The sequence below is a fragment of the Lontra canadensis genome, unplaced genomic scaffold (assembly GCF_010015895.1).
Source record: "Lontra canadensis isolate GAN:19392208 unplaced genomic scaffold, GSC_riverotter_1.0 scaffold182, whole genome shotgun sequence".
Classification (NCBI taxonomy): Eukaryota; Metazoa; Chordata; class Mammalia; order Carnivora; family Mustelidae; genus Lontra; species Lontra canadensis.
Genome location: NW_022631176.1, coordinates 43,037 through 69,355, shown reverse-complemented (window position 1 = coordinate 69,355; position 26,319 = coordinate 43,037). Strand labels below are relative to the sequence as shown.

Sequence of the window (26,319 nt, the reverse complement as noted above, 5' to 3'; positions counted from 1 at the left end):
GAGGCTTCCCAAGCTGTAGGCTAAGGCACATTATTGGGGACGGATTTATAAACTGATACAGGAAGGTGCCCCCAAATGTCCACAAATCAGGGTCTGAGAGACGTTCCTGGAATAGATCATCTGAGTTAATCCTTCTCCACTAGGAACCACCATTCAGCCCACATGTCTTCAAAGCATATAAATCATTTCATGTTGACCGAGGTCCGAGCTCTGACACTTTGACACTGTGTCCGTGATGCCCCTGGTGACCCCCACTTACAAGATTCCCAAGGAGCTTCATAGCTGTCCCCAAAAAGTCCCTTCCCCCTTAGCGCCATGTAGGAATCAGCCCGTGGCAGATGCTTGGCACGTCTCCTTAGCAAATCTGCGGCATGATAAGGGGCAGGCCACTTCTTGACGTGGCTGGGCTACAGTACCTACAGCTCCTTCTGGCCAAAGTCAGTGCCCCAAGTGGCACTCCAGGGCAGACGGAGACAGCCAGTAGGAGGAACCCCTATGAAGGAACCCCTATGAGTCACCCCTATGCAAAACCTGGTTTTGCATACTTCGCCCCACTGTCCTACGGAACACAGCCACGGCCATTCCTTCTGAGAGTGACAGTGACACCACCAGACGCTTGCCTCATGTCCACTTGCCAAGTGGATGTCACTCGCCAGCTGACATGAGAGTGTTTGGCGTTAATGGCACAATAAAAAATAAGCATGAGGTTCTCTCCCAGGCTCCACTCCCTGATACCGGTCCCACCCAGCATATGCATACAAGGGCCAACGCACAGTGACCATGCAACGGTCATTCACACAAGGCTTTGTGATGAGAGGGTACCCTCTGTTGGGCCCTAGTTTGCCAAATCAATGCAAATGAAATGCATCCCTTTCCTCCGGTCCTTGGGAAACTTCCTGTTTGGTGGTGATGGTGGTAGGGGGAATAAAAATTAACTAATTTAATAATTTAAAATAGTAATATTACCATCCTATAAGACAGAGCTGATTCTTCAGAAACAAGGCAAATGACCAGGCATGGGAAGAGATGTAGTTCCAGGTGATGCTGGGGTCACAGGGAGAGAGGGTATTCTTGGCTGGTCCCCCATGGGCACGGTAAAAGGTAGTTGCCCCACAGCCCCTGAGTTTTGGGATTAGCTCAGCTCCTCCCACAGATGGAGCCTGGTATCCACCCAAATCCCAAATGCCAAATTTCTAAGAGAGAATCACGTTCTGACCCTCCCACCCCCGGCACAGGTGTCCACTCCTTTGAATAAAGCTGAGGCCTAGGGAGGGAGCAGGGCTGGGGTTGGGGGGTGGGGGTGTGGCACTGGGTGGGACCAGAGCTCACAGGCAATCTGGAGCGATGGCCCAGCAAGGAGAGCCCCAGGCGGGGTACCCACGGTGAGGACTGGTGTTTATGGCTCTCTCTGGTAGCATCCAGAACAGAGCTCTGGGCAGAAGGGCCTACCCGAGAGCTGCTGAGAAGGTAAATGGGAGGAAAATCTGAAAAGCTCTGTGACCTCTCGAGGCATACTTGCAGCTAAAGCAGCACTCAGATGCCCTCTGGGCAATGAGAGCCCACATAGGTACAAGGGGACCCTGACATGAAGGGAGTTTGGGGGGGTGGTTTCCAAAACATTTGATAACCAAAGTCAGAATTGTGAGAAAATAAGGATTTTGTCAGTCTCCCTTCCACGTGCCCTATAGCTAAGCACTGTTTTAACTGTGGATTGCAGACGGTCAGCGGGGACCGTGACATTGCTTTCCGTTATGGGATCTCGGGGGTTTGATCAGACCCTGGGGAAAGGATGAAGTTTTATTTTTCTCTCTGCTTTTTTGAGGTCTACTGGACATACAAGGCTGTGTGGGTTTAAGGAGCTCAACATGAGGATTTGATGCAGAAACATATTGCAAAGTGATGTCCACGGTACAGCTAGTTAGCACGCCCGTCACGTCACGTAACTACTGTTTGCAGGGCGAAAATTTAAGAGGTACTCTCAGTGGGGCACCTGGGGGGCTCAGTCGGTGAAGCGTCTGCCTTCAGCTCAGGTCATGATCCCCGTGTCCTGGGATCGAGCCCCGCAATGGGCTCCCTGCTCAGTGGGGAGCCTGCTTCTTCCTCTCCCTCTGCCTCTCTCCCCCCTGCTCTCTCTCTCTCAAATAAATATATTAAAAATCTTAAAAAAGGAAAAGACCTAGTCTCAGTGACTTCCAAGTACACAATATAGTATTAATTGTGGTTACTGTGCTATCCATGAGACCCCCCCGCCAGAGCGGCCCCATCTAATAACTGGCAATGGGTACCCTTTGACTGACTCCCCCCCAAATATTTCTCCCACCCTCAACCCCCAGTATCCAAAGACCATTCTATTCTCTGTTTACAGATCATGCTTTAAAGTACTACCCCGAGAATTTTCCCTTAACATCACTGGGTGTCTGGAGGGAAAGGTCCAGCTGAGACAATGAATCATAAAAAAAGAAAACACACACACACACACACACACACACACACACACACACACACGCAACGTGCCAACTGGTAGCTATTTCTATGTGCTCAGAAGGGACAGAGAGAATTAAAGTTGCACCTTCTGAGTTCAAGTCCACAGCAGCTTTGAAGCTAACATCCACAGGCCCCAGGGCAACGTGAACCCAGTGCAGGAGGAACACAAAGGGGGAGACTCAACGTTAACTAAGGCAAGACCCTCACTGATCCCAACCCCGGGAGGCGGAGCTTAGTAGAGACTCACAGCCATGCTCGGGGCCATAAATCACTCAGAGGCAGGACTGGCGGCTAATCCAATAATCCATTTATGACTTTAAATAAATCTGGCTCCACGGCTAGAGCCCTTCTGTGCTTACAAAGCTATAACACCCCCTGCCAGCCAGCCCGCACCGGTGGGGGGGGGCCACCGGACCCAGCCCTGCGACCGCGCGGTGTTCATTGCACAGAAAATTAACCAGAGGCAAGCAGTCAATACCACATTATCTCCCACACTGAACTTATTTACTGTTTGCTGCTCTTCATTCCAAGCCAGGGCCAGGGGAAAGTGGGCGCGTCCCACCCCCGAAAGCATCCTCTTGACTCCCTCTGTCGAGTCATAAAAGTTTAAAAAGACAAAAACTAATATATGTCCATGGCAAGTAGGAGAAAAACATCTCCTGATGACAGCTGTGTCCCCCACGTCCCAAGTTCCACCCAAAATCATAGGATGAGTTTTGGTGGAGGCGGCGGAAGGGGAGGTCTCATCCAAATCAGTTGATTCCCAAAATGGCACGCTGATACATAGGTTTTATTTTTATTATTATGTTCCTATTTCGATACTTGTTATACTTATAATACATATTATTACATACTTATTTCGATGCCTATTAAAAGAAATGATTACAAGTATATTAAACCCTGAGATTTAAAAATATATATATATTTATATTTATATATATAGATTTCTTGTTGTTGGTAAGTTAAAGAAATGAGTCAGTTTCATGAAAAATGTTAATTCCCAGCATACTCCTGATTTTATTCAAACCTCTGCGTCCTCACCGTCCAAGCCAGGAACCTAGCAGCCCTGGGCCAACTTCATTCTCAGCCCCAGACCTTGGCTCTGATCTGACCGAGGCTAATCCAGCTTCCTTCCCTGTGACTGGTTGAAAGAACAGCTAGGAGTCTTAAATATAATGAACACAACAAGAAGAGGGAACTTTCAGGGTGGTTCTCCCCATCCTTGAAAGAAAGTCCTGAAAACCTAGCCTACCCCTCCATAAGAAAATAAATTGTGGACCCCGAATGGCACAGGCAGCTGTCCTGTGACCATGAGGACAACCAGCTTCCAGATGAGGCCAGCCCTGAGGATGATCTGGGAGAGACAGAACGATGTTGACCATGAAGCCAACGGCAAGCATCAATGACCATGGGACAACCCTACTCCTGGAGCATGAGCTGAAACGTGACCGACTTGCTAGGACTTGTAGGTCAAAGCTCTGTATTTAGGACGCCTGAATGGCCAGAGATTGGGACACTCTGGTTTAAATATCGGATCGGCCCCGAGGATGTGCTCCTGGGTTCAGGCTTCTGGCCATGAGCTTTGTAGACCAAATCAGCAAATATTCCCGGAAACACTGTGCTCCTGTCGTAAATACAGCAGGACCAAGACAAAGACACATGGACACCAAGAAGGAAGAGGGGCCCTCAGAAGCCCCCAGGAACATGAGGTTGGTTCATTCTTTCAAGCAGCATCTCACTCTTACCTGCTGGATACTCCAAAACATCCAGAAAACACAAGGGGCAAAGTCCATGTCTTCAAGAAATCACAGGGAGGGGAGGAGGTATGGACAGAGGAATGGATGACTTGCCGTGATCTAGAAAATGCACCCCTCTGGACAGACAAGGAAGGAAGATCAGGGGAGTGACAATGGTACAAGCCGACTGGTGCTCACAGCTGAGCCACCCTTCTGGGCTGATCAAGGAGGAGTTTACGGAAGGCTTTGTGTGTTCTCTTCCTTTTCGGGTTGCATCCTCCTTGAAGGAATTGAAAGGCACATGGCAGGAAAAGCCTGAGAAGCTGTGTGAAGGGCAGGCTGGAAGGGGGACCAGACAGCTGCATGGAGGGTCATCATTGCTTCCCTGAGACTCAGTGTTCCCCTCTGTGAAATGGGAAGGGGAGCTTGCCTTGCTCTCAAGCAGGTCTGAGGTGGAGATGGAATTATACACATGAAAGGTCTTTCGAAATACCCATATGATATATTTATGATGGCGTCACAGCAAGTCAAGGATGGGGGAACTGAGGCGTTGACATAATGTAGATGAAATCTGACTACAGTATCAATCACAAGACATCCAGTCCAATGCCTTCCCATGCTCGGGATGCCACCCCATTTCCCCACCTGCCTGCATTCTATATTCCTTCGAGAATGGTGGCGGCAGCTAGCAGAACCCTGAGTCCTCAGCAAAGCCACCTTGCTATCAGGAATCACAGGGAGGGGCTCCACTGTTGCTGAGTGTTGGGTGGTTCTGGATAAAGGGAGACACTGGCAGGTCCCAGTCTCTGTAAGAAGCTGTGTGGGACAGGAGCCATGTGCCCTTCCTCCCATGTCTTGCTGTCCCAAGAGAGCCTTCTAGCAAGACACCTTTGAGTAGGTGTACTGAGAGATGCTCAACGGGGAGCCTCTAACACACTCCGTGAAGTGGATTCCATTCCCTTCACTTCTCCTCACGACGCCTCCCAGTCCCATTCCGAGAGGCGAACACCTGACCTTTCTACTGCTCAGCAAAACCCAAGATGGGTCACCATTTTGTCTCACTCTGATTCCCCAGGAGACCCGATCATCTGATTCCCCTCTGGAAATATTCTGTGCCAAATGAAACCTGAGCGAGGTCATTAATTATGAAAATTCACAATGCATAATTATAATAATTACTCTGATCACATAAACATTATACCACCATGAATAATTTAATAGGAATCGTGCTTTTCAAGAGAACGGCAATTAAAATAAAACCCAGGGTGGTGACAGGGAAGATGCATGCTCTGGTTTCTTCCGAGGGATGCTGGACTGTCCCCAGAATGTTCCTTCCTTGTAGTAAAGAATTACCCCAGACCTTAGCAGGTGGAGGAACAAAGAAGACAGTGATGGGCTGGTTCATGAGTAGTTCCACTTGGGAAAGTAGAAGTCAGGATCCCAAACAATGGGTTTTCCCCCTGACTATAACAAGTCCCAGCTTCTGTCTTCACCCACCAGCCAGAAGAAGAAATGAATCCTGTTTTATCCTACGAAGAGATGGAGAATTCAACCACCTCCCAGTGCCTGAAAATTCTGTATGGAGCCGGGGCTAGAAAGAGATACCCGTATTCTGCACCCCCTGCCCCCGCCAATATATCCAGTTAAGCAAAAGTTCAAGGAGAAGGGAGTGATACTTTGTATCAAAGGCAAGACCGCAAACCCACAATAGCCTGTGACTTTTCTTATCACCCAAAGTTTTTGTTTTTCATGCCTTTTTTAGTTTGTAAGCAAGCCACAATTTCTATATGAGATATTATCCCAAGATTAGAGATTTAAGTCTTTTGGAATGGCTGGAAAAGAGAGTTACCCTGCAGAAGGTGCCAGATGAGGGCAGAGAGGTGGGCGGGAATTAAGAGGAAGGCTCTAGGCTCATGGAGAATTCCAGAGACACCACACGCTCAGACTCACACAACTCCTTACCAGCCACAAGAGCGGAGCCTGTCGTCCTGCTTGCTGAGTCTTCCACACTTTTTAATCCAGCTCTATTGTCAGCAAAGCGGTTTACAACGCAAGCCAGCACGCGTGCACACATGCACACAGAACACCGCGACCTATCATGCAAAATGTGCTCTGAGAGTTTCCGTTCCATTTATTAAAAAGGAACGCTAGTAGAGATCCATTATATGGATCTCGCTGCATTCTTACCTAAGTATTCGTTCCAGGGGCATTTATGAAGTCCCTACTGTGTGCCTAGCACCGCCCTACAAGCCTTACGTTTCAGAAGAGCCAAAGGAGACATCATCCTTGCTCATGGGCAACTTACCTTCTAGTGGTGAGACTTAGGAAAACACTGACAGCTCCACTTCCCACATGTACCCTGTATGGGAGGTGGGCAGGGATTCTGAACCTCCTTTTGACAAATACAGGCCAGAGTGGGGCTGGAGGAGAATCTGAGGGAGGCAGGCTCGTGACTAAGGGTCTCCATCTAAGTATGTTTCTTTGCACCCTTTTTGGTCAGGAGTCTTTGGACTGCAAGAAGCAGAAAGCAAACTTGAACATGCATGGGGAGGGGGGGATCCAGGTGGAAAACACACTGTTGGGGTCATCTTGACACTAAGGTTTGAATGCAGGGATTCGAGTACAGGGGAGACAAGAGCTAAGAAGCCAAATATGGACAGTGAGACCCCCAGACACCAGCCACTGTAGGAGCCTCCGCTGAGGGCTGGAAGGACAGTTGTGGGGAGGCGGTGCTTCCTGAGGTCAGGGCCAACTGTGGGGAACAGAATGGGACCCCGAGGGAGGGGGCAGCTTGCTGGCATCAGAGCCATGGAGAAGAGCCCACCCCAGCCCCAGGCAGCACGGGGAGCAAAGCAAAGGGGAAGAGGCCCCATGATTCAATGTCCCCTCAGTCTTGTGTCTGGCCCTCGGACGGCACTCAGGCACCTGAGAACCGAGGGCAAGGGAACCCAGAGGTACAGCCGCCGGACACAGCAGAGAGCACAGGGGACCACTGATGGACCTCTGGGCAGTCCCCCGTGCTATGGAAGGACAGCAGGCCCATGCCCAGGTAGAGCACCAGGCGAGGCTTGGGGAGACGAGAAGCAAACCAGGGCCTCAGACCCCTCTAGAGCCTCTTCACCTTCCCCTGTCTCTGCACCGCTGGCATCCTGCCTCCGGTCCCCCCACACTTCCAGGGGGCTAGGCTCAGAGCCACGCCGGCAGCACTCCCCGCCCCCAGAAGCAGGGGAGGGTGTTCTGGTCCCTCCCAACTTGGGGAGACGGTTCTGGTTGTCCCATCTGGGAGAGGGGTGCTCCTGGTAACTAGTGGGTGAAGGTAGAAACCCTGAAGGACAGGGTTCAAGTTCCCAGACCACAGGAGCAGGGCTAGTTTCCCGAGCTTCCTGCACACGAGACAGCTGCGGCTTTTCCTGCACCCCGGATTGACTCGTCCTTGACTGTGCTGGTGAGGAATTCAGGAACTTCGCTGGGGGTGTCCCAATTCCCTCGGGGTCCTCCCTTTCCTCCCTGGTGAGTTGGCTGCAGTGCGAGGCCTCACCAGGAGGGCGGTGCCCTCAGCTTGGAGCGCCCAGGTAAGCCCAACTCTTGCAAGGAATGAAGGGTGCTTCCCTTCAAGGCAGGGATTCTCAGCTGGGGGGGGGAGTGTGAGCATGTCAGGATCCTGGGGCTATACTCAGCATTCAACATGCTATTCCATATTTCTGATTAGTAAATTGAAAAATGACGTGTGTTTTATGTTAGCTGAACCTCGGAAGGCAAAGCTCAAATACTTTGGGACAAAGCTTGTGTGTTGGTCCCACAAAGCATTTACTGCCAAAGACGGAGCAGGGTGCTTAAGGACCAGTCCAACCCTCTGGGAGAAGGAGCAGAGAAAAATCCTCCAGATACTTAAAATTACTTGAAAAAAGCATGTTTAGAGCTGGGAAATGCTGCCTTAGATATTGGTTTATTGACTAGAGCCTGGGGCTGTCCTGGTCTGCAAAAATCCAACATCCAGCTAAGGAGGTAGAAGGTCCGATGACCTCCTGTTGGAGGACTCATCACTCGTGATTTGCAGAGTCCTTTTCTCACAGGCCACACCGGGCTTTCAGGACTGCAAAGAACCTTCCTTCCTTCTTTGTCTTTACATTCACTCTTTCAGGATTCGGGGAATCCACTCGTCCACTTTTTCCAAAGGTTCCCGGTTCTGTGACAGAGGATGCAATCAGGACACTCAGCCATGGATGGAGGAGAAAGCGGTGCCCGTGGGCTCTGCATGCCACCATCGGCCGCCATGCCTCGGGCCGGTGTTTGTCTACGTGTGGGGTGGGAGACGGTTTGGGGCAAAATGCAGAAAGGCTTTTAAGCATGTTATCAGTTATGGGTTTATCTTAATATTTTGGGGGGAGAAATGCAATTAGCATGTAAAACAGTGACTTTCATGGCGAGTCTTGCTTTGGGCGAAGCTTAGATTAAATAAAATATTTGAAATAGGGAAAAGCTGTTTTTAAGTAAATGGAAATGCAGATGAGCCTAATATACGGCAAAAATTATTGAGTTGCATCGGACAGACTGCAAATGAGAAAATACTAATTTCAAAGTCACGTGCCATTTTCTGTTTTTGAAGATGGGGGACTCAAATACATCTCTTGGGCATGCTTTCAGAAAATCCTCCAAAATGGGTTGTATAGGTGTGTGTGGGTCCACTGGGGGGAACTGCACCCCTGCAAACCACATACCCCATGTTCTTGGAGATGCAGTTAAGTCTCTACAAACCTGGTAAAGATGTTCAGTGTGTTGTTTGCTCCCGTAAATGGATCTTCTAACAGGACTAAGCCCCGAAGAGAGGGACTTTTTTTTTTTTTTTTTTTTTTTTACAACTAAATATGGATTTAGAGTCCCTGGTCCCTAGAAACTAATGTCTAGACCTGAGGGTGTGAGTGCCCACGTGTGTGTAAGAACTTTCTCCAGAAGCATGAAAGCCCAGAAGAGCTGGTTACGCCAGGGCAGGAAGAAGCAAGAAGATGTGATTTTTCCTGCGACTATCATCAAAGAGACAGCTTACATAACAGGGGATGCTCCAGGACAGTGGTTGTGTTGGGTTTCAGGGCGTGAGTGGGGTTCGACCCATGGGTGGTTCAAAACGACTGCCTCCAGATGGTCCCCTGTTGTCCCCTCGCCCTTCAGAACCTCCAGTTAAAATTCACATGCTGGTCTCCATTGTGCTGGGGAAGGTCCAGTGGGGGCGCGGGGCAGGCTTGTGGGGACTTCTGCCACATGAACTGGGGCTTGGAAGGGGAAGAGTGGGCCCTGCAGGGATCCCAGGACATGGGCGACACTACGCTTACACCAAATACAATTACCCAAACTCAAACTTCATGTCCAGAAGGACCAGGTCAATCCAAAATGAACAGAGCTACTGCATAGCAATCAGTATTGACCAAATTGAGGGTCATTCCACCAAAAAGCTGGCCTGTAATCTTCAGGGTTATACAAGACACAGTGGTCCTGTTGTTTCTGATTCTAAAGACTTAAAAGGAATTTTACAACTGAATAGCATGCAGTCCTGGATGGGATTCTGAACCACGAAAAGCTTTATTTTGTTACAAATGATATTAAAGGAACAATTGGCAACATTTTATAAAGTCTGTCACTAGGTTGCACTGCTGTAACAGTATAATATATTGATTTTGATCACTATCATGTGGAATACCTAGGAGAATGCCCTTGTTTTAAGGAAACACACACTGAAGGAGGGTCGTATGGGCAATTTACATATAATTAATTCAGAAAAAAATATATGCATATGTAAATAAAAGAGAGACACAGGGAAAAAATGCTTCAAGCAAATATAATGAACTCTGATTTGGGGGGAATGTAGGTGAAAAGTATATGGGATTCTTTGTACTCGTTTTGCAACTTTTCTTAAAGTCTGAGATTCTTTTCAAGGAAGTGTTTTAAAAACATTATGATGCAAGACATACTTGATACATGGCAGGCATTATTCAAACAAGTGTTTCTCAATCAGGAGGTACTTGGTGAGGTCTGCACACATTTTTCGGTTGTCCTAACTGGGGGAGGGGTGTGGTGCCTTGATGTAAGTACTTACAGGAGAAGCAAGCTTCTTCACGACATTCTCCTTCTGAGCCTTGACTCTCTGTCTCTCCTGTGGCTGTCTCTTGTCCAGCATCTCAGCTCACTCCATCCTACCTCTTACCAAGTCCAGATGACCTTGTTCCAGTAGACCTTGCTTTGGTCTACTAGCATCACTCCTCTCTCTTCTTCCAGGACCAACAGCCCAGCTCTGGGGAAGCAACGTTCTCCTGGCCCCGACCACGCAGATTGGATGCAAACTTCAATATCTGCGTGGATCTTGCTGCTGTGCGGACATGTCTCTGCCCACATTGGTGCTGGTAGCTCTCTACCAAAGAGCAGAGTAATCAGAAACAGGGTTGAGAGACGGGCTGTCCTGAGCCTGTCATCCGGACTGTTGGTCCCACAAAGCATTTACTATATTTTGGACTTGTTGCCACAACCTGAAAACAGGGCCATTTCACATTCTTAAAAGTCCTGATTTCTTGGTTTACTTGTATCATTAAGACTTCAGGGTAACAACTGTACCCATCTCCTGGGGTCTTTGTGAAGAATAATTTAAATGTGGGTATCTGTCTCAAAGAAGAAAATCTTTTGGGAATACAACATACGTGTTTGAAGGGGAAAAAAGGTATTTAGATATGTAAAAAAAATACTTTTCTTTTTCTCAGGTACTGCAGCAAAACTGTTGACATTGACTTCATTTATAATCTCCCACACCTGGTACATCCTGGTAATCACTGATGGATACAGGTACAAGGGAACCTTAAAGTGGCATCACACACTCTTTCATCCTGTGGACAAGGAGTTTCTGAAACAAGACAGCTGCTCAGTGTGGTAGGGTCTATGGCCATGTCTGGTCAGAGGGCTCACTTGCCCTGAAAAGGAGGACACCTTGACAGAGACAAGTTGCAGCCTATCCCTTTGATTTGAGACATACAGACATTGTCTAAGGAGATAATATAGTGAAATTCATGCAAATAAGAACACAGATATTCCCCCTTTTAGAAGAGCTCAGTGCTACTGGAGGGGGCTAGCATGGTGGGTGGCAGATGCTGGGTATCAGAGGTGGGGCGGCTGGAAGAGCAGCCACCTGGGATGGAAACCTCGGGCACCACAGACTTGATGGGGGAAGGAGGGCAGCCAGCAAGAGGTGCTAGAACCTGAGGGGGCTGGGAAGGGGGCACACAGGGGAACAGCCCGGTATGGAGATGGGGGAAGGGAGTGACAGACAGAGAAGAGGAGAAACCTAAAATAAGCTCTGTGATTCTGAATTAGAATTTGAGCTATCAGTGTGAATTCAAGAGTAAGCAGAGGTGGGGACGTGTGTACACTTCCCGACTCTGTCCACTGAGAGGATTGGAGCACCCAAAGTGCAATGAGAACATTGAGACCCTTGATTTTGGTTTCTAAATACCACGCCCTACTAGAAGGAACTCAGCTTGATTCTGAGCCCCAGGGCAAGGAAACTGCAAGGTATGCCTGGAAGGCCTTATACCCAAAAAGGAAGGACAAGCTTAAAGGACAAGGAAGATATGTCAGAGGACATGGAATATGGTAAGACAGCTCCCCACTGGCCAAATGAAAGATATTCTGAGCATCAAAATAGTGACAGGAATGAAATAGATGCCATAGACGGAAGAAATCCAGGAGTCCATTCTGTTAATAAATTCCTGGACAAAATATTGGAATTCTAAGGAGGAACAGGTTATTTACACCATCTCTAAATGTCTTTCCACGAAATGTTTATTAACTGCTAAGAGAACAAGAGTGACTTGGCAGTAGAGAAGTCTGCCCCAAGCTGCCTTAATCAAGCTATCAAAGTGACCAGCATTCACATGGTGATAAATTTAAATCATGAGCCACCTGACAAAAGGCAACAAGAGGAACAGAACCTCCCTTCTGAGACACTCCTGCCCTAGGTGCATAATCAGAATCTAATCATGAAGAAACATCAGACGAACCCAAATGGGGAGACGGCCACAGCATAAGTAGTCTGCCATCTTCAGAAGTGTCGTGATCATGAAATGCAAGAAAAGACCTGAAGGAAAAGAAAGAAGCGTGACATGAAAGAGATTATCCAGACAGGGGAGACTAAGCTGGGGTCTGAAAATGGAATGGTAGAAGACATCCATGTTCATTCCCTCGTTTGGAGGTTGTGTTATTGCTTTGCAAGAGAATGTGTTTGTTAGTGAGAAAGCACCCACCAGACATTCCGGGGTGCTGAGCCTCTATATTGACAGTTACTCAGATATAAGCTAGGCAGGCAAATATTCTAGGCACTTGTCCTTGAAGCTTTTCCCGGATGTCTAAGCTTGCTTAAACACAAAAACAAGACACCTGCCACTATTCTCCACCATGTGTAAGTTTCATTTGTATATGTGTCCATCTCGAGAGGAAGGAGAACTGAACTCAGGGTGTCGGCATGCTTTGAAGGGGGCACTACTCATGGAGAAAGTGCACATGATGGGAACCAGTGGAACGCAGTCACCATCTGAGGGGGCAAGAGAAGGAAGTGTTACTGAGCCCAGTGAGAGTGGGTGTCTTAGGCAGGGGCCCCCCAATGGGAGTTCCAGTCACGGGGCGGGGCGGGGAGCGAGTGAGGCATAAGTACTCCAACCCCCCTCTTCTCCTGCTCTCCAGCTCCTCCCAGGGTCCTGTTGGCCAACCCCAGATGGACTCCAGCAGACACAGGAACTGCCCTCTGCAAGGGTCAGCCTCCCAGGGCCCAGAGGAAGATGGAGAGAAAAGACATTCTATCTGGAATGTGGAAAAATATACAATAACCCACTGGTCCCTTTATGGTCACTCTGAGCCCCATTGCACAGATCCAGAAACTGAGGCTTTGCGGGATCAAGCAGCGTGCCCATATCTACACAATGGAGCAGGGATTTCACCCAGGCAGATATGCCCCCCAAGCCTTACTCTTGCCGCCCAGCAGGTGAGGCCGAGGCTGAGGCCCTCCCTTGCTGAAACAAAAGCTCTTTCTGGATCCTGCCTTTGTCTCACGGAACACCTCTTGCATCTGATTTCGCCTGATGGTGGAGAGTGCTGGCTTGACAGGCAAATGATAAACGATGTTTGCTCATCCCCAGTTCAGGCAAGTCTGACACAAACTCAATTAGTCAAACGCATCCTTGTGCTGCCTCCCGTTCATCCACACTGACTCAGGTAGATTTCTGAGCAGCAAAGAGATACAACTTGTTTGCATGCCTTTTCTCAGTCTCTTCTCCCTTGCCGCTCGTACTCTTGAATGTGGAAATGTAGGAATATTGATTTTTGTTTTGTCCTCAGTTGCTCACATTTTTCATCATGGTACCACCCAAATTTTCCTCTGCACCTCACTTTGAGCCCTCAAAAACTCCTCACCCAGGACCCAGAACCAAACCAGAGCCAATGAGACACAGTATGGCCTTTCCTGGGTGCATTGGGTGCCTCACCTCAGGAAGGGGGAGAACCTGGAACTGCCAAGAGCCACCACATAGAACTTAAAAACGAAGCCCACACCATAACGGGCAAAGAGAAGAACTACAACAAACAAACAAACAAAAACCACAAACTGATGTCATATTTGAACACCTGGATCAAGCCGTATCTGATGACTAATTTTAGTGTAATTTCATCATCCCCCAAAAGATATCTTGTATCCATGTGCAATCACTTGCCATTATTTCAGTAATCCACTCGGTTGTTCAGAGAAAATCCTAATCAAGGATGTTTTTCACTGTTTACGCTGAAATTCTGGTCTCTGTTTTAAGTTGATTCCTTTCATGTGGCCATCTCTGGGAAGCATTATCTGTAAAGGAGCCCCTCTCAAATCACACCAGAAAGGAAGAAGCAGAGATGTGCAGAAAAGGAAGCCATGTAGAAAGAAAGTCGGTGACTTGAAAGATGTCTCCTCTGGCCAGCACATCAGAGCATCACACTCCTGCATGAACCTTTTCACCTCAAATCCAACATGGACACTTCTCGGGAGTGACTGATGGGGAGAAGGAATAATGGCAGGTTCTGTGCTCAGTAGAGACCATTGATAAAATGTTGGCCATCTAGAGATGTCTAGCACATAAAAAAAAAAAAATAACAACAACAACAACAACAACAACAACAAAAAAACACACCTCCCCGTTTTTCTGACCTTTACCCAGATCTAAGAGATTCTCTCCATGTAAAAGACACTATGGGAAGCAAAAGATAGAATTAAGTCATTCATTCACCAAGCAGTAGAGCCTCCTATTTGCCAGACACAGAGGCTGCTAAGCAAAACAGATATATACAACAGTGAATGAGACAGAAAACACTTTCTATTCTCACACAGCTTAAATTCTAGGGGAGAGGAAGATGGATAAACAAGTGAGTCCAATCTGTGGATTATCAGGTGGTGATACGTCAAAGGAAAACGACAAAATAGGGAACAGGCACAGAAAGTGCCGTAATGGGAAGAGCAGATGGCACAGACAAAGGGGGACCTCTCTATGAGAAGATGACCTGTGATCAGAGACCTGATCAGAGACCTTAGTGTCTCAGTGGATATCTGGATGTTAACCCACAGCAGTCATGTGCAAAGGCCCTGAGGTCAGGGGGTGGTGAGCATCAGCAAGGAAGCCAATGGGACTGGAACAGAGTATGTATGTGAGGGCGTGGGGGTTGAGATAAGGCCAGAAGAGTGTCTCTGTAGGATTCTGAACAGAGGACACTGTGATTTCACTGCCTATCAAGAAGAGTTTAAAGGAGGCCCCTACAACCAAGACACAGATGCTGTGTGTTGAGGGTGTTAGACATTTTGGCCTTCCTTTAGAGTTATTAAAGTGAAGTTGTCTCTACAGGACTAGCGGTGATTGAATAAGAAAGTGACACGACCAAATCATTACCAACATATGTGCTTGGAGAACAGGAGGTTAAGACATCCGAGAGAAAAGAAAAAAAAGTCCTGACCAAGAAATCCCAGAAGGGGTGGTAAGAAGCTAGGGTCTACAGACTTCCTGCTGTGGCTGAGAAAGTGAGCCCCCAGAACCAACAGTCCACCTCCCCGACAAAGCCACTGCTGGCGGACCCACAGTATGGATGGTGGGGGTGGGGTGTCCAAGGGCCACACCATGGCCAGGGAGAGGGCTGAGCAGGAGCAGAGAATGACAGATTCCAGCAAGAAAATGGCATTCTGTTGTTAGGACATCTGCACCACAGATGAAAATGCTGTTTCAAGACAAAATATAGAGTCTTCTCTTGGAGTCAAGTCATTGCTTACAATTAAAAAAAGGCAAAAGTAAAGAAAATGGTCACCGAGGCTGTGTACTGACCCAAGAGATATACAAAAATTGAAGAAAAGAGCTCTCACTACTTAGGAAGCAGGAAAGAGGAAACAGAGCTGAAACAGAACAAATTGCCCCAAAATGGAGACTTCTCCTGGATTTTTTTTTTTTCTCATAAATGAGGATGCCGCAGCAGGAAGACTTAGGGTTGCCCTCCATGGCTGACACAGTAGAGGCTGGTGGCAGGATGTAGGAACCCAGCCCAGAACCCCTTCAAGTCCTAGGTGGGCACCTCTCGGGGAGGATAAAGACCCCTACTGCGAGGAGAGCCGCTAGGTGCCCGGTCCATGGCCAGCCTCATAGGGAAGTCTGTTGGAAGGAGGAGTCAATGAAAAATGGAGAGCCAAAGCAAACACAAAAGAAGAGGAGGCCACTCTGCATTGCAGGTGCCTGGGGAAGTGGGCAGGCCGTGATGCCCTATGCTTAGCGGTGTGTGCCTATAGCTGGAACAACACAGTGACAGTCTGGGGGTCAGCTGCTCCTTGGACTCTGACTATACCTGGGGCAGGCAGCCGTGCAAATGATCTGTGGTTTCCTTCATGTCATTCATTTGGTTGCTTGGCTAGATTCTTGCCTGCCCCATGTCTGTTCCCTGTGTCTGATTCCACCCAGACTGTCTCTGGGCCACCAGGCCCTCTGTACTCTCTGTCCTCATCACTGGGGTGGAGGTGATCTTGGGCTCCCAAGACCAGAGTATCTCAGGCCTCATCAATCCTCAGCTCCATGCTCTCTGGTCACAGTGACAGGTTTACAGTTAGGCCAGGAACCCCAGTGAGGGACATGAGATATACTCCATCAACTCTACAATCATTAGGAAGTCTCTTTCTTTTTGCTGGGTGCGCTGTGTCAACAGAAGGTAAAGCTGGGGCTTCTAGTGACAATGACGGCCACCAGAAAATGCAGCCAACACAGAGGGCACAGGAGAGAAGAGATGGGGAGAAGCAATGCCTAGTGGCACTGACTGACATCTGGATCCAGCAGTGACTGAAGCCCACCCAGGCTTTTCAGTTACCTGACCAACTACATTTTTTCTACCAACCTTTTTCAGTTTTTTTCTTTTTTTTTCATTGTGTGGCTTTCATACCATTTGCTTACTGCTGGGTTTTTCACCATTTCAATGAAAGGAGTCAGTAAACTCAATAAATTGTGTTCTTTGGTGCATATTTGAAGACCACTTTCCTCAGGCAAGTGGGGAAAACTTGCTCCAGGGTTTCAAACACAACCTCATTGTTTCCAATGGAGACAAAAACCTGTCCCCCGGTCACATCCTGTTTATGGTGTGAGGCTTGGGGACAGGTGGCTTCAAATCCTCACTAAACTGGAACCCCAAGGTAAGAGCAGAAATATCCTTCAGTTCCCTGTGTGTGGTGGGGGTGGGGCTTACTGCTTTTCAAATTCCTTTGTTTATTTTGAGAATAAGAGAATCTTTTATCACCTTCAAGAGCCGCTGACGGACCACCATAGGCCAATGCAGGTCATGTTAGACCCACATGTCTAAGCATCGGGGTCCACAGAGACAGTGAGGAAACAGGGCGGAAAGCAGACATTATAATGAAAGGGCCAGAGGGGCGCCCCAACAAGAAAGATGAAAAGTCAGTGGCAGAGCTGGGTGAAAAAATTAACCTCGGAAAGATGAGACAGCTGCTCTGGTTGGTCCTGAGGGCTCTGCAAACCCTGGGGAGGGGGAGAAGGGCTGCCTCACGAGTATTAGGAAACTAAGCCAGAAGGAGTTAGGTCTAAGCTACGTGTAAGCATGACATACGTCAAGGGATGTCTCAGGATATCAACCACCACTGGCTCTCTGTTTAGGCTGATCATAAATGACACCCTTGCATGTGGCCCAGACTTTCCTATTCCCTGCTACTGTCACGTCCACTGTGTGTCTTTGTCTTTCTTTTATGTGATGCTCCGTTATTAAAAAAATATCCACGTGTAGTTTCTATTGGTCATATTGTGTGATTCTTCTCCATGGCTTTGATAAGTAGGCATAGGAGAAGAGCTAGGAGTTACTGAACTTCTATGTGCCTAATCTTACCATGTGCCATAGGTAGAATGGAGGCCACCAAGAGACACGTCCACTCAGAACCTGTGGACGTGACCTGATTTGGAAAACAGGTCCTTCTGGCGTAAGTCAGTCAAAGATCTAGGGATGACATCACCCTGGGCTGGGGCGGCAAGGCACCCAAATCAGTGACAGGTGTCCTTCTAAGACTGAAGGGAAAAGGCAGGCAGAGAAAGCTGTGTGAGCCACCCGGAAGCTCCTGGAGACAAGGAAGCCAAAAGAACAAAGAAGGAGCCTCCCCCAGAGTCTTCAGAGGAGGCCCCACATTTGAGTTTTGACCTTTGGCTCCAGGACGGAGAGAGAAGGGGTTTCTGTTGTATGGAGCTGCCCCAGCTGTGGTCATCTGTGAGGGTGGCCTCAGGACACTAACCCCACCCATGCTCTTCATGCAACATTCTCGATAATCCTACAAAGCGGGTATTATTATTTCCACATAATAAAACCGAGGCTGCTGGGGACGTGGATGGTACTGTCGGCTGGGGGGTTCCGGCTCTCGATTTCACCTCAGGTCATGATCTCACGGTCATGGGACTGAAGTTCTCTCTCCAGTTCCCTCTGCCCCTCCCACTTGTGCTCACTCTCTCTCTTTCTGTTAAATAAATAAATCTTTTTGGGGGGCACCTGGGTGGCTCAGTGGGTTAAGCCTCTGCCTTCAGCTCAGGTCATGATCTCAGGGTCCTGGGATGGAGTCCCGCATCGGGCTCTCTGCTCAGCAGGGAGTCTGCTTCCCACCCCCCCCCCAAGCCTGCTTCTCTGCCTACTTGTGATCTCTGTCAAATAAATACATAAAATCTTTAAAGAAAAAAATAAATCTTTTTTTTTTTTTAAAGACTTTATCTGACAGAGAGACAGTGAGAGAGGGAACACAGGCAGGGGGAGTAGGAGAGGGAGAAGAGGCTTCCCGCTGAGCAGGGAGCCCCATGCAGGGCTCAATCCCAGGACCGCGGGATCATGACCTGAGCCGAAGGCAGCCGCTCAATGACTGAGCCCCGCAGGTGCCCCAAATCTTAAAAATAAATAAGCAAATAAATAAACCTGAGCCCGATGAACATTTGTTGATTCTGCATCCAAAACCCGTCCCACCATCTTTCGTAGCAGCTCTTCAGTGTCTCTCTGGGAGAAATGCCCTCTCCCCTTGAATACGAAATGGTAGAAATGCCCATTGGACTGCCTTAAACTGTTCTAGACAGAGAAGGGCCTAGGTAGACAACCTCTTCTGATTCCTGGATACAGTAGAAGCCCAGAAGAGCTTCTAAACAATAAAGATGATCAACCTTGCTTCTCTGCCCACCTCTTCTGCCACTAGTGGAAGATCCTGCTTCAATCAGCTTGGGGCAGGGCCTGGGGGTGGGGGGGTAGCATTTTTGAAAGCTTCCCAGGTGATTGTAGGGTTCAGGCAGGGTTCTGGGCTTCTTTGCTCCTGGAATCTAAAACATGAGCCTAGAGATAAAAACAAATAAAATGGCTGGAACACCCTGAAGCAAGGCATCAACTGTAACAACAGACACTCTTGAACAGGCAACTTCTGAGCCCCAGGAAGCCTGGTCTCCCACCTGCAGGATCATGAACTCCAGATTCCCTATTTTGCAGCTGGCCCTCCTACATTTCTGCAGCTAACAGAAGCTTCTGACCAATGTATCTATGGGATGGCAGAACACAGGCTCAAATTTAAGCTCCTGCTTCTCTGATGCTAAGCCTCCCTAACTAATCCAGAAGTGAGAGCTCTGCACGTTGCTGACAAAGCAAAGGATGCTGAGGAAGAAAGAAAAGGCATTTTATGTTAAGAAAACATGGTCTTCTATATGGAGCCTTTGAGTGGCCTCAGCATCCCAGACATTTCCAAGTGTGAACCTAACACGCCTCTCCTACCACTGAATCAGTAAAAAAGAAATGTACACACCACAGAAGACAAGGAATCAGTCACTCTAGGAGAGTATCTAGAACCATTGTCCTGGAAATTTTGCTAAATCAGACTTGGCTGCATTGCATTTCACCTTTGTTCTCTCCTTAAAGGCAGTTAACTTCTAAATCCCTGAGGTGTCTGAACACTTTTGTTCAGCTCAGCACACACACGGGAGAGAGAACAAGGTCTTGCAGAGAAAACTGTTTCAAGGGTACCAGAAGTACCCACCCAGAAACCAAGGCAAGCCAGGGAAATGTAATTTTTATCCTTCCTTGAAATATATACAAAAAAATCTCTAATTAGAAATTCTCTTAGCCATATCTAGGGGGTGAGATGCTTACATTTGAAAAGGATTATATGTGGGGGGGAAGTATTAGAGATACAGGGTTTTAAGTTTCTTAACACAACAAAAAAGCAGCATAACATATTTTGAAAGTAGGCTTTGATTAATTAAAGATGTATAATGTAAACCTGAGAGCACTAATATTTAAAGAGGTATAAACAGTGAGCAAATATGGAGATAGATGGCTTCATAAAACATATATCCAATATTAAAAACATGCAGAAAAAGAAGAAAAAAAGGTAAAGAATAGGTATAATATAATGAAAACAAAGAACAAGGTGGTAGATTTCCACACAGACATATCAATAATCACATTAACTATAAATGGTCGAAACATAATGATTAAAAGACAGAGACTATTAGATTGAATAAACAGACAAAACCCAACTATATGCTGTCTTCAAACCATGCAGGAAGAAAAAGCTGACAGAATTTTAATGAAAAATTGACAAATGCAAAACTTAGTTGGAGATCTCAACACTCTTCTGAGTAATGGACAGAAGGAAAAAATAAAAAATAGCAGGAATATGAAGTACCCCAACAGCACTGTAAGCATTTGAAGAATCCTCGTGACCTTGGGCTAGGCAAATACTTCTTCCATGCAACACAATATTACTAAGAGAAAAATTAATACATCAAACTTCATTAAAACTAAATACCTTTGCTCTTCCAAAGACACAAACTGGGAGAAAATCTCTGGTAAACATGTATCTGATAAAGGACTCACATCCATACTATATAAAGTACACTCAAAGGTCAATAATGGGAAAATAACAACATATTTTTAAAAAGGCAAAGATTTGAAAAAGTCACTTTGCAGAAGATGACAGAAGATGGCAAAGAAACACAAAAAAAGAATGCTCAACATCATTAGTCCTAGGGTGAAAACTAAAATCTCAAAGAAATACCACTGACCACCTATGAAAACTGTTAAAATCAAAGAAAAAAAGGGGGGTAAACCAGTAAGCAGTGTTGGAGATAATAATCAGCTGGAACTCTTATAACTTGCTGGTAGGAATGCAAAATGTCAGTAGGTGTGAAAAGAGTTTGCAGTCTGATAAAGTTAGGCACACAGTTTCCATATCACCTAGCAATCCCAGCTCTCAGCATTTACCCAAAGGAATTAAAAAACTGTGTCCACATGGAAACGCGTTTATGAATAGTTAGAGTGACATTTCTCCTAATTACCAAAAGCTAGAAGTAGTCCAAATGTCCCTCAACTAGGAAATGAATGAACAAGTGTGACACAGTCATTTGATGGAATGTCATGCCTCATTAAAAAGGAACAATCTGCTGCATTGTATATAGGTGAATATTTATTAAATGCGTTGTGATAAGCAAAAGGTAGCAGATTCAAAAGCTGCACACTGCAGGATACCATTTTTATGGAATTAGGAAAAATCAAAACTACAAGGACAGAAGAAGGGTCAGGGGTTGCCAGGGGACATGGGGAGGCTACCCGGAGGCCCAGAAGAATTTTGGGGAGTGATGGAAATGTTCTCTACCTTAACTGTGGTGGTGTTTGCATGACTACATGCATTTGTCAAAACATACAATTGTACTCCAAAGGGTGAATTTTACTGTATGCAAATTATATCTTAATAAATCTGACTTTTAAACAAAGTAGACTGCTATAAAAAAATTCTATCAATCAGACTCCCCATTTATTCCATTAATTCAGTAATACTCCCTTTCACTCCAATTAATATACCAAAGGCTCTTTTTATTAACCTTGCTTCTCATGACTATGGATGTATGAAATATCTAATACATGCAGAGGTTTTGTTTTAACCTCTGTTCATGGAGGTGCTAACTGCTAATATAATTGAGAGTTCTGAGTTCTCTGCCTGACGCTAGCTACTCTTGTCAGTAAGCTAACAGTGAGCAGCCAAATGAAGGAAGAAGAGCCAGAGGCCCAAGTGGCTAGGGGGGCCCAGCAAGGAGAGAAAGACAGGTGAATAAACACCCCCCAGGGGGGATTCCCACATTCAGCTTTGGTGCTGTGTAGTCATATGAAGAGATGTGCCCAAGGTTGAAAGAGAACCCACACTCTGAAGGGGAGTTGGAAATCCTGCTTTCTATTTGAATTCTCCCCATTTGGGGGAGCTTAATCACTTAGAAAAAAGAAAAACCACATAGGCAAAACAGTGTCTGTCTGTGTCTGCAGGTTATGAAGCTCTCAAGGACAAGTCAAGTGCTTGGGTATAGAGGAAAGAATTAAGACAAGCCCAGAGTCAGGTGGTTTAACTGAATGGCTTCTAAGAAACTGAAATCACTTATTTCTAGGAAGCGTCAATGCAGCACAGAGTGTAAGCTTGAGGACGGGCACAGACATAAGGCACACTGTGTCTACCAAGTGTGTGCATGTGATCTAAGTGTAGGAAAGACACATTCTCCAGCGTCATCCTGCACCCTGTGTCATCTCTCCACCCAGACCACCTTCTACTCAGGAAACATGCCAAACCCTTTCTCAGAAACTCAGCATCCCAAAAGGTTTGCTTGTTTGGTCTTAATGCACTTGGTGGCCAATGCTGATCTCAAGAAAAGTGAGGCTGTTTGGGAGGTCTTTACCGCCTTTACGTACTTACACAGTTAGTGCAGAATGACCAATGTGCGTGATGACGGGTGTGACCACGCCCAGCTTGGGATGTTACACAATAGATGTATACAAGTCTATGCTTCTAGCTAGCTAGCTATTCAAAGATCTCCATAACTCTGAATCTTAAAGCATATCTGCCCCCAAAGACTTCAGAATAGGTTGTGGTCCCGTGTGACCTTCCCAGGGGTCCCATATGTGACCAACGACCATTAGAACATGCTGATAGCCTCTCAGCCCACCCAGACCCTCCCACTGCTCTGTATGGGGTCAATACCTCAACCTCTAACTGAAGGACACTTCACCTCACCTACCCAAGCCTTAAATCTTGGGTCTTAAATCTTAAATCTTTCAATGCCCTGGCTATTTATAGAACCTCCCAGGAACAATGATTCCGCTCTAACCCTTGCAGAATCGCAGAGCCTTAAATCCAACAGTTGAGAATAAACATACAATTGGTACTAAAAATTGATCAGCGGTTTTGAGAATTCTAGAAATCAGCACTTAAATCCTTGGGCAGGAAGAGTCAGAGATGGCTCTTCCTCCCCTCCCCCCCTTTTTTTTTAAGACAGCACAAATTTAAATGAGGGTCAGGAAACTTTCCTCTCTATAAGAAATCTCACGGCGCACACATTTTCTTGGAGGAATCAGGAGAAATGCAGTGCTGTTATTGGTCCTGGGAAACAATGAAAAATATTTGGCAGAGGATGAATTGGGGACCACAGGCCCCCAGGCCACAGTGGGGGAAATTGTCGAGCCAAAGCAAGGAGAGGAAACTCAAGGTTGCACTAAGCCAGGAAGGGGTGGCTTTGGGGGTAGGGGTGGGACATCTCCATGCTCACAATCTTCATCACCCCCAACCTTGCTGTGTAAATAGCATCTTTAAAACAAAATTCCCAGTTCCATTTTCCAACCAAATTGCTGGCCTTAGTCTCTTCTACGTGGACCTTTGTAATGGCTACTCCTAAATTACAGCTCAAATCCTCTAGATAGGGAAAAAAAAAAAAGGAATTTAATTAAGAGAAGCCCACAACTTACTTTAAAAAGGACATTCAACATTCAGAGTTCTGGGCTGAGTAAATCCTCCCCAGGTGGGGGGAAAACCTGATCCGGGACTCTCACCCCTTGCCCGGTTTAAAATGACACCACCTTCCCCTACAAAGCCCTTTCCATCCATCAAGTCTCTTTACCACCCAGAAGTCCCTGGCAAGTATTTGGGGGAAGGGATTTTTCTTTTTTGAGTGGCCACTTTACATTTTGGGAAACGGAGTCTTGTAAATGCTAGAACGCAGAGCTAGCGGCCGAATTAAAGCTTCGGATACTGCATGTTTGCTCTTTCGGTCCAGTTCTAAACCAAAGTCTCCCCATTTCTACCAGCGCCGCGCGGGTGCGCGCGCGCGCGCGCGCACACACACACACACACACACACACACACTGCTGTCTACCTGGGGCTCTCCGGAGAGAGAACACTATTTCAAACAGCGATTTTCGCCCAGCTGGTGTGCCTGAGAACCTGCAGCCTCAAGGAAAGCCGATTTCTCTGGGATTTCAGGCGCTGCATAAGGACTTTTAAAAAAGCAAATGCTACTTTTTAACCTCAATTGGTAACTTGTCTCTCTCTACGCATTTGTAGCCCGGCCCGCAGAGCTTCGGGCAGGAGACAGCCGGGATTCTCGGCGGGCTGCACTTGCCTGGGCCCGAGCCGCAGCGCCGCGCAAAGGCGCACCGACGCCTGTGCCCCCGCGGTCTCACCCAGTGGACCTGGGAACCCCGACCCGAGCGGCGCGGGCGGCAGCGAAGCGTCTCTCTCATTTTCCGCCCCGGGCCGAGCAGCCGGGACTCCGCACCGCTGTGTGCGTGCCGCCCGCCCCGCCTGCCCGCGGCCCCGGCGCCCAAGTCCCACCGAGCCCGGCGGGGCAGGGAGCTCCCCGGCCGGGGCCCCGCTCTCAGCGCGACTCGTGCCGGCGGTCCCCGCTCACACACCCACGACCGCCACAGCAGCAGGCGCCGCGACCCCCCGTGAGCCTTCTGCGCGGCGGGCTTTCGGTCGCTGCAGCCTCGCCAGCCTAGGGGCAGGGTCGCGGTCGTCCCCATTGCCGAGATGAGGAGACTGAGGCGCGCTGCCTCCCGGGACCGCGCTGCCGGGAAGCCCAGGGCCAGGGCCGCCACCGCGCCCACCAGGCACACCGCACGCCCCAGGCACACCGGACCGCAGCTGGGCTCCGGAGGGGCCCTCGAGAGCTGCGCTGTGAGCGCACGTTCCTCCTGCGGCCAAGGTCGCTTCTCGGGACCCCACGCCCCGGGCGCAAACCCGGTCTGCTCTCCCGGATCTCCAGTCTCAGTCTGACTGACCCGGGGATTGGGGGCTCAAAGCTAGGAGGAAAGGGGGCAAAGAAGCCGGTCCCCCCACTCCACACTGGGACTGCTGGGTCTGGGTTAGGTCCGCACGGAACTCGGGCGTGGGGGACAGTGTCTCCCAGCCACGCCCCCCCACCCCTGGAAAGCACCCCGAATCCGGAGGTGTCGGACCTGCCGAATCTGCCCAGCTCCTACGTCCTCCCAGCTAGGGTAGGGCCTCTCGGCGCCCGGCGGCCGGCACTCGGGCGCTCCTGGCGGGACCGGCGGCCTCCCCCAGGTTCCCGCGACACCCCCGCCTTCCGGCTCCCCCCGCCCCGGCTCATCCTGACCCGGGAACTTCCCGAGCGCCGGCGAGACAGACGCCCGCCCTGCCTTACCTTTGCCCAGCAGTGCGCCCAGCACCAGGCTCAGCGCCCCGCACAGCGGCGCCACCGGCCCGTGGGCCGCGCCCTCGGAGCGCATCCTGCGTCCCGGCAGCTCAGGCCGCCCTCCGCCCGCCTGGGGCGCAGCGCCGGCCCGCGGTCCCCGCCGGCTGTCCCATGCCCCGGGGCGACCCCCGGCTGCGAGTCGGCCGGCCCGGCTGCAGATCCGGTGGTCTCGCCTGCCCCCGCCGTGGCGCCGCGGCGGTTCTGGATCCCGCGGCAGCGCGCGCTCTGGCCAGGACAACTTTTCTCCAGCCTCCGCCGCAGCCGCCGCCCGCCCCGCCCCGCCCCCCCGGGCCCGCCCACCCCGGTCCGCCTCCGGCCCCGCCCCCGGCCCCGCCCCGGGCCAGAGCGGAGCTTGGAGAGCCGGGAGGGGCGCGGTTGCGTGATCCCTGGGGGCGGAAGAGGTTGGGGAGCCGGGAAAGCGGGGTTCGGGCCGCACCCGGGGTCCGCTTCGTCCATTTGCGGCCTCCCGCCCCCGCGCCTTGCGGCTCGCGTCCCGGAGACTTATGCGCAGGGACCCGCGACTCAAGATGGAGCTGGACCCTTCCCCTCGCCACCCTCCAGCGGCCGCGGCGGGGCGAGTGGGAGTCCCTCCCTGCTCTTCAATTTCAGGTCATCCCCCGATTTTTTGTCTTGAGAGCTGGGGACATCTGGAATTGAAAGTCCCGTGCATCAGCTGCGGAAAGCTCTGGACGGATCATTCAGTGGGGAAAGCAGCGTGCGGAACAGCCTACCGAGGGACACGGGTGGAGGGAGGCGTGTGCACATCTGTGCATGTCTGTGTGTGAAGCAGAAGATCGCAGCGGCATCTCGGGGGGGGGTGGAGACTGGAACGCGGCGGTGGAGAGAAGGTTCATTTTTCACTGCGGATCCTTTTATATTGTTGGGGCTCGTCCCCACTCCCCATGTGTTTTTACTAACTCTTCATGGAGGAAATACGTCCTCCCCCAGCCAGACCTGCTTCTGCAACAACTAGTAACCTGCAGTTCGGGCCAAAAAGATGTGCACGCGCCGCGCCACCCCACTTCGCGACG

General features: G+C 49.0%; 1 protein-coding gene across 1 annotated transcript in view; it reads right to left on the bottom strand.

Annotated features, from left to right (window-relative positions):
* Positions 1 to 25,744, bottom strand: part of LOC116860717 (transmembrane protein 132C-like) — a 104,833-nt gene extending 79,089 nt beyond the window's left edge. The window contains exons 1-2 of the mRNA XM_032846897.1: positions 25,725 to 25,744; positions 25,238 to 25,674 (exon numbers count right to left, since the gene is read on the bottom strand). Coding sequence (XP_032702788.1) covers positions 25,238 to 25,674; positions 25,725 to 25,744 — 457 coding nt within the window. The remainder of the gene's footprint in view (positions 1 to 25,237; positions 25,675 to 25,724) is intronic.
* Positions 25,745 to 26,319: the final 575 nt, after the last annotated feature.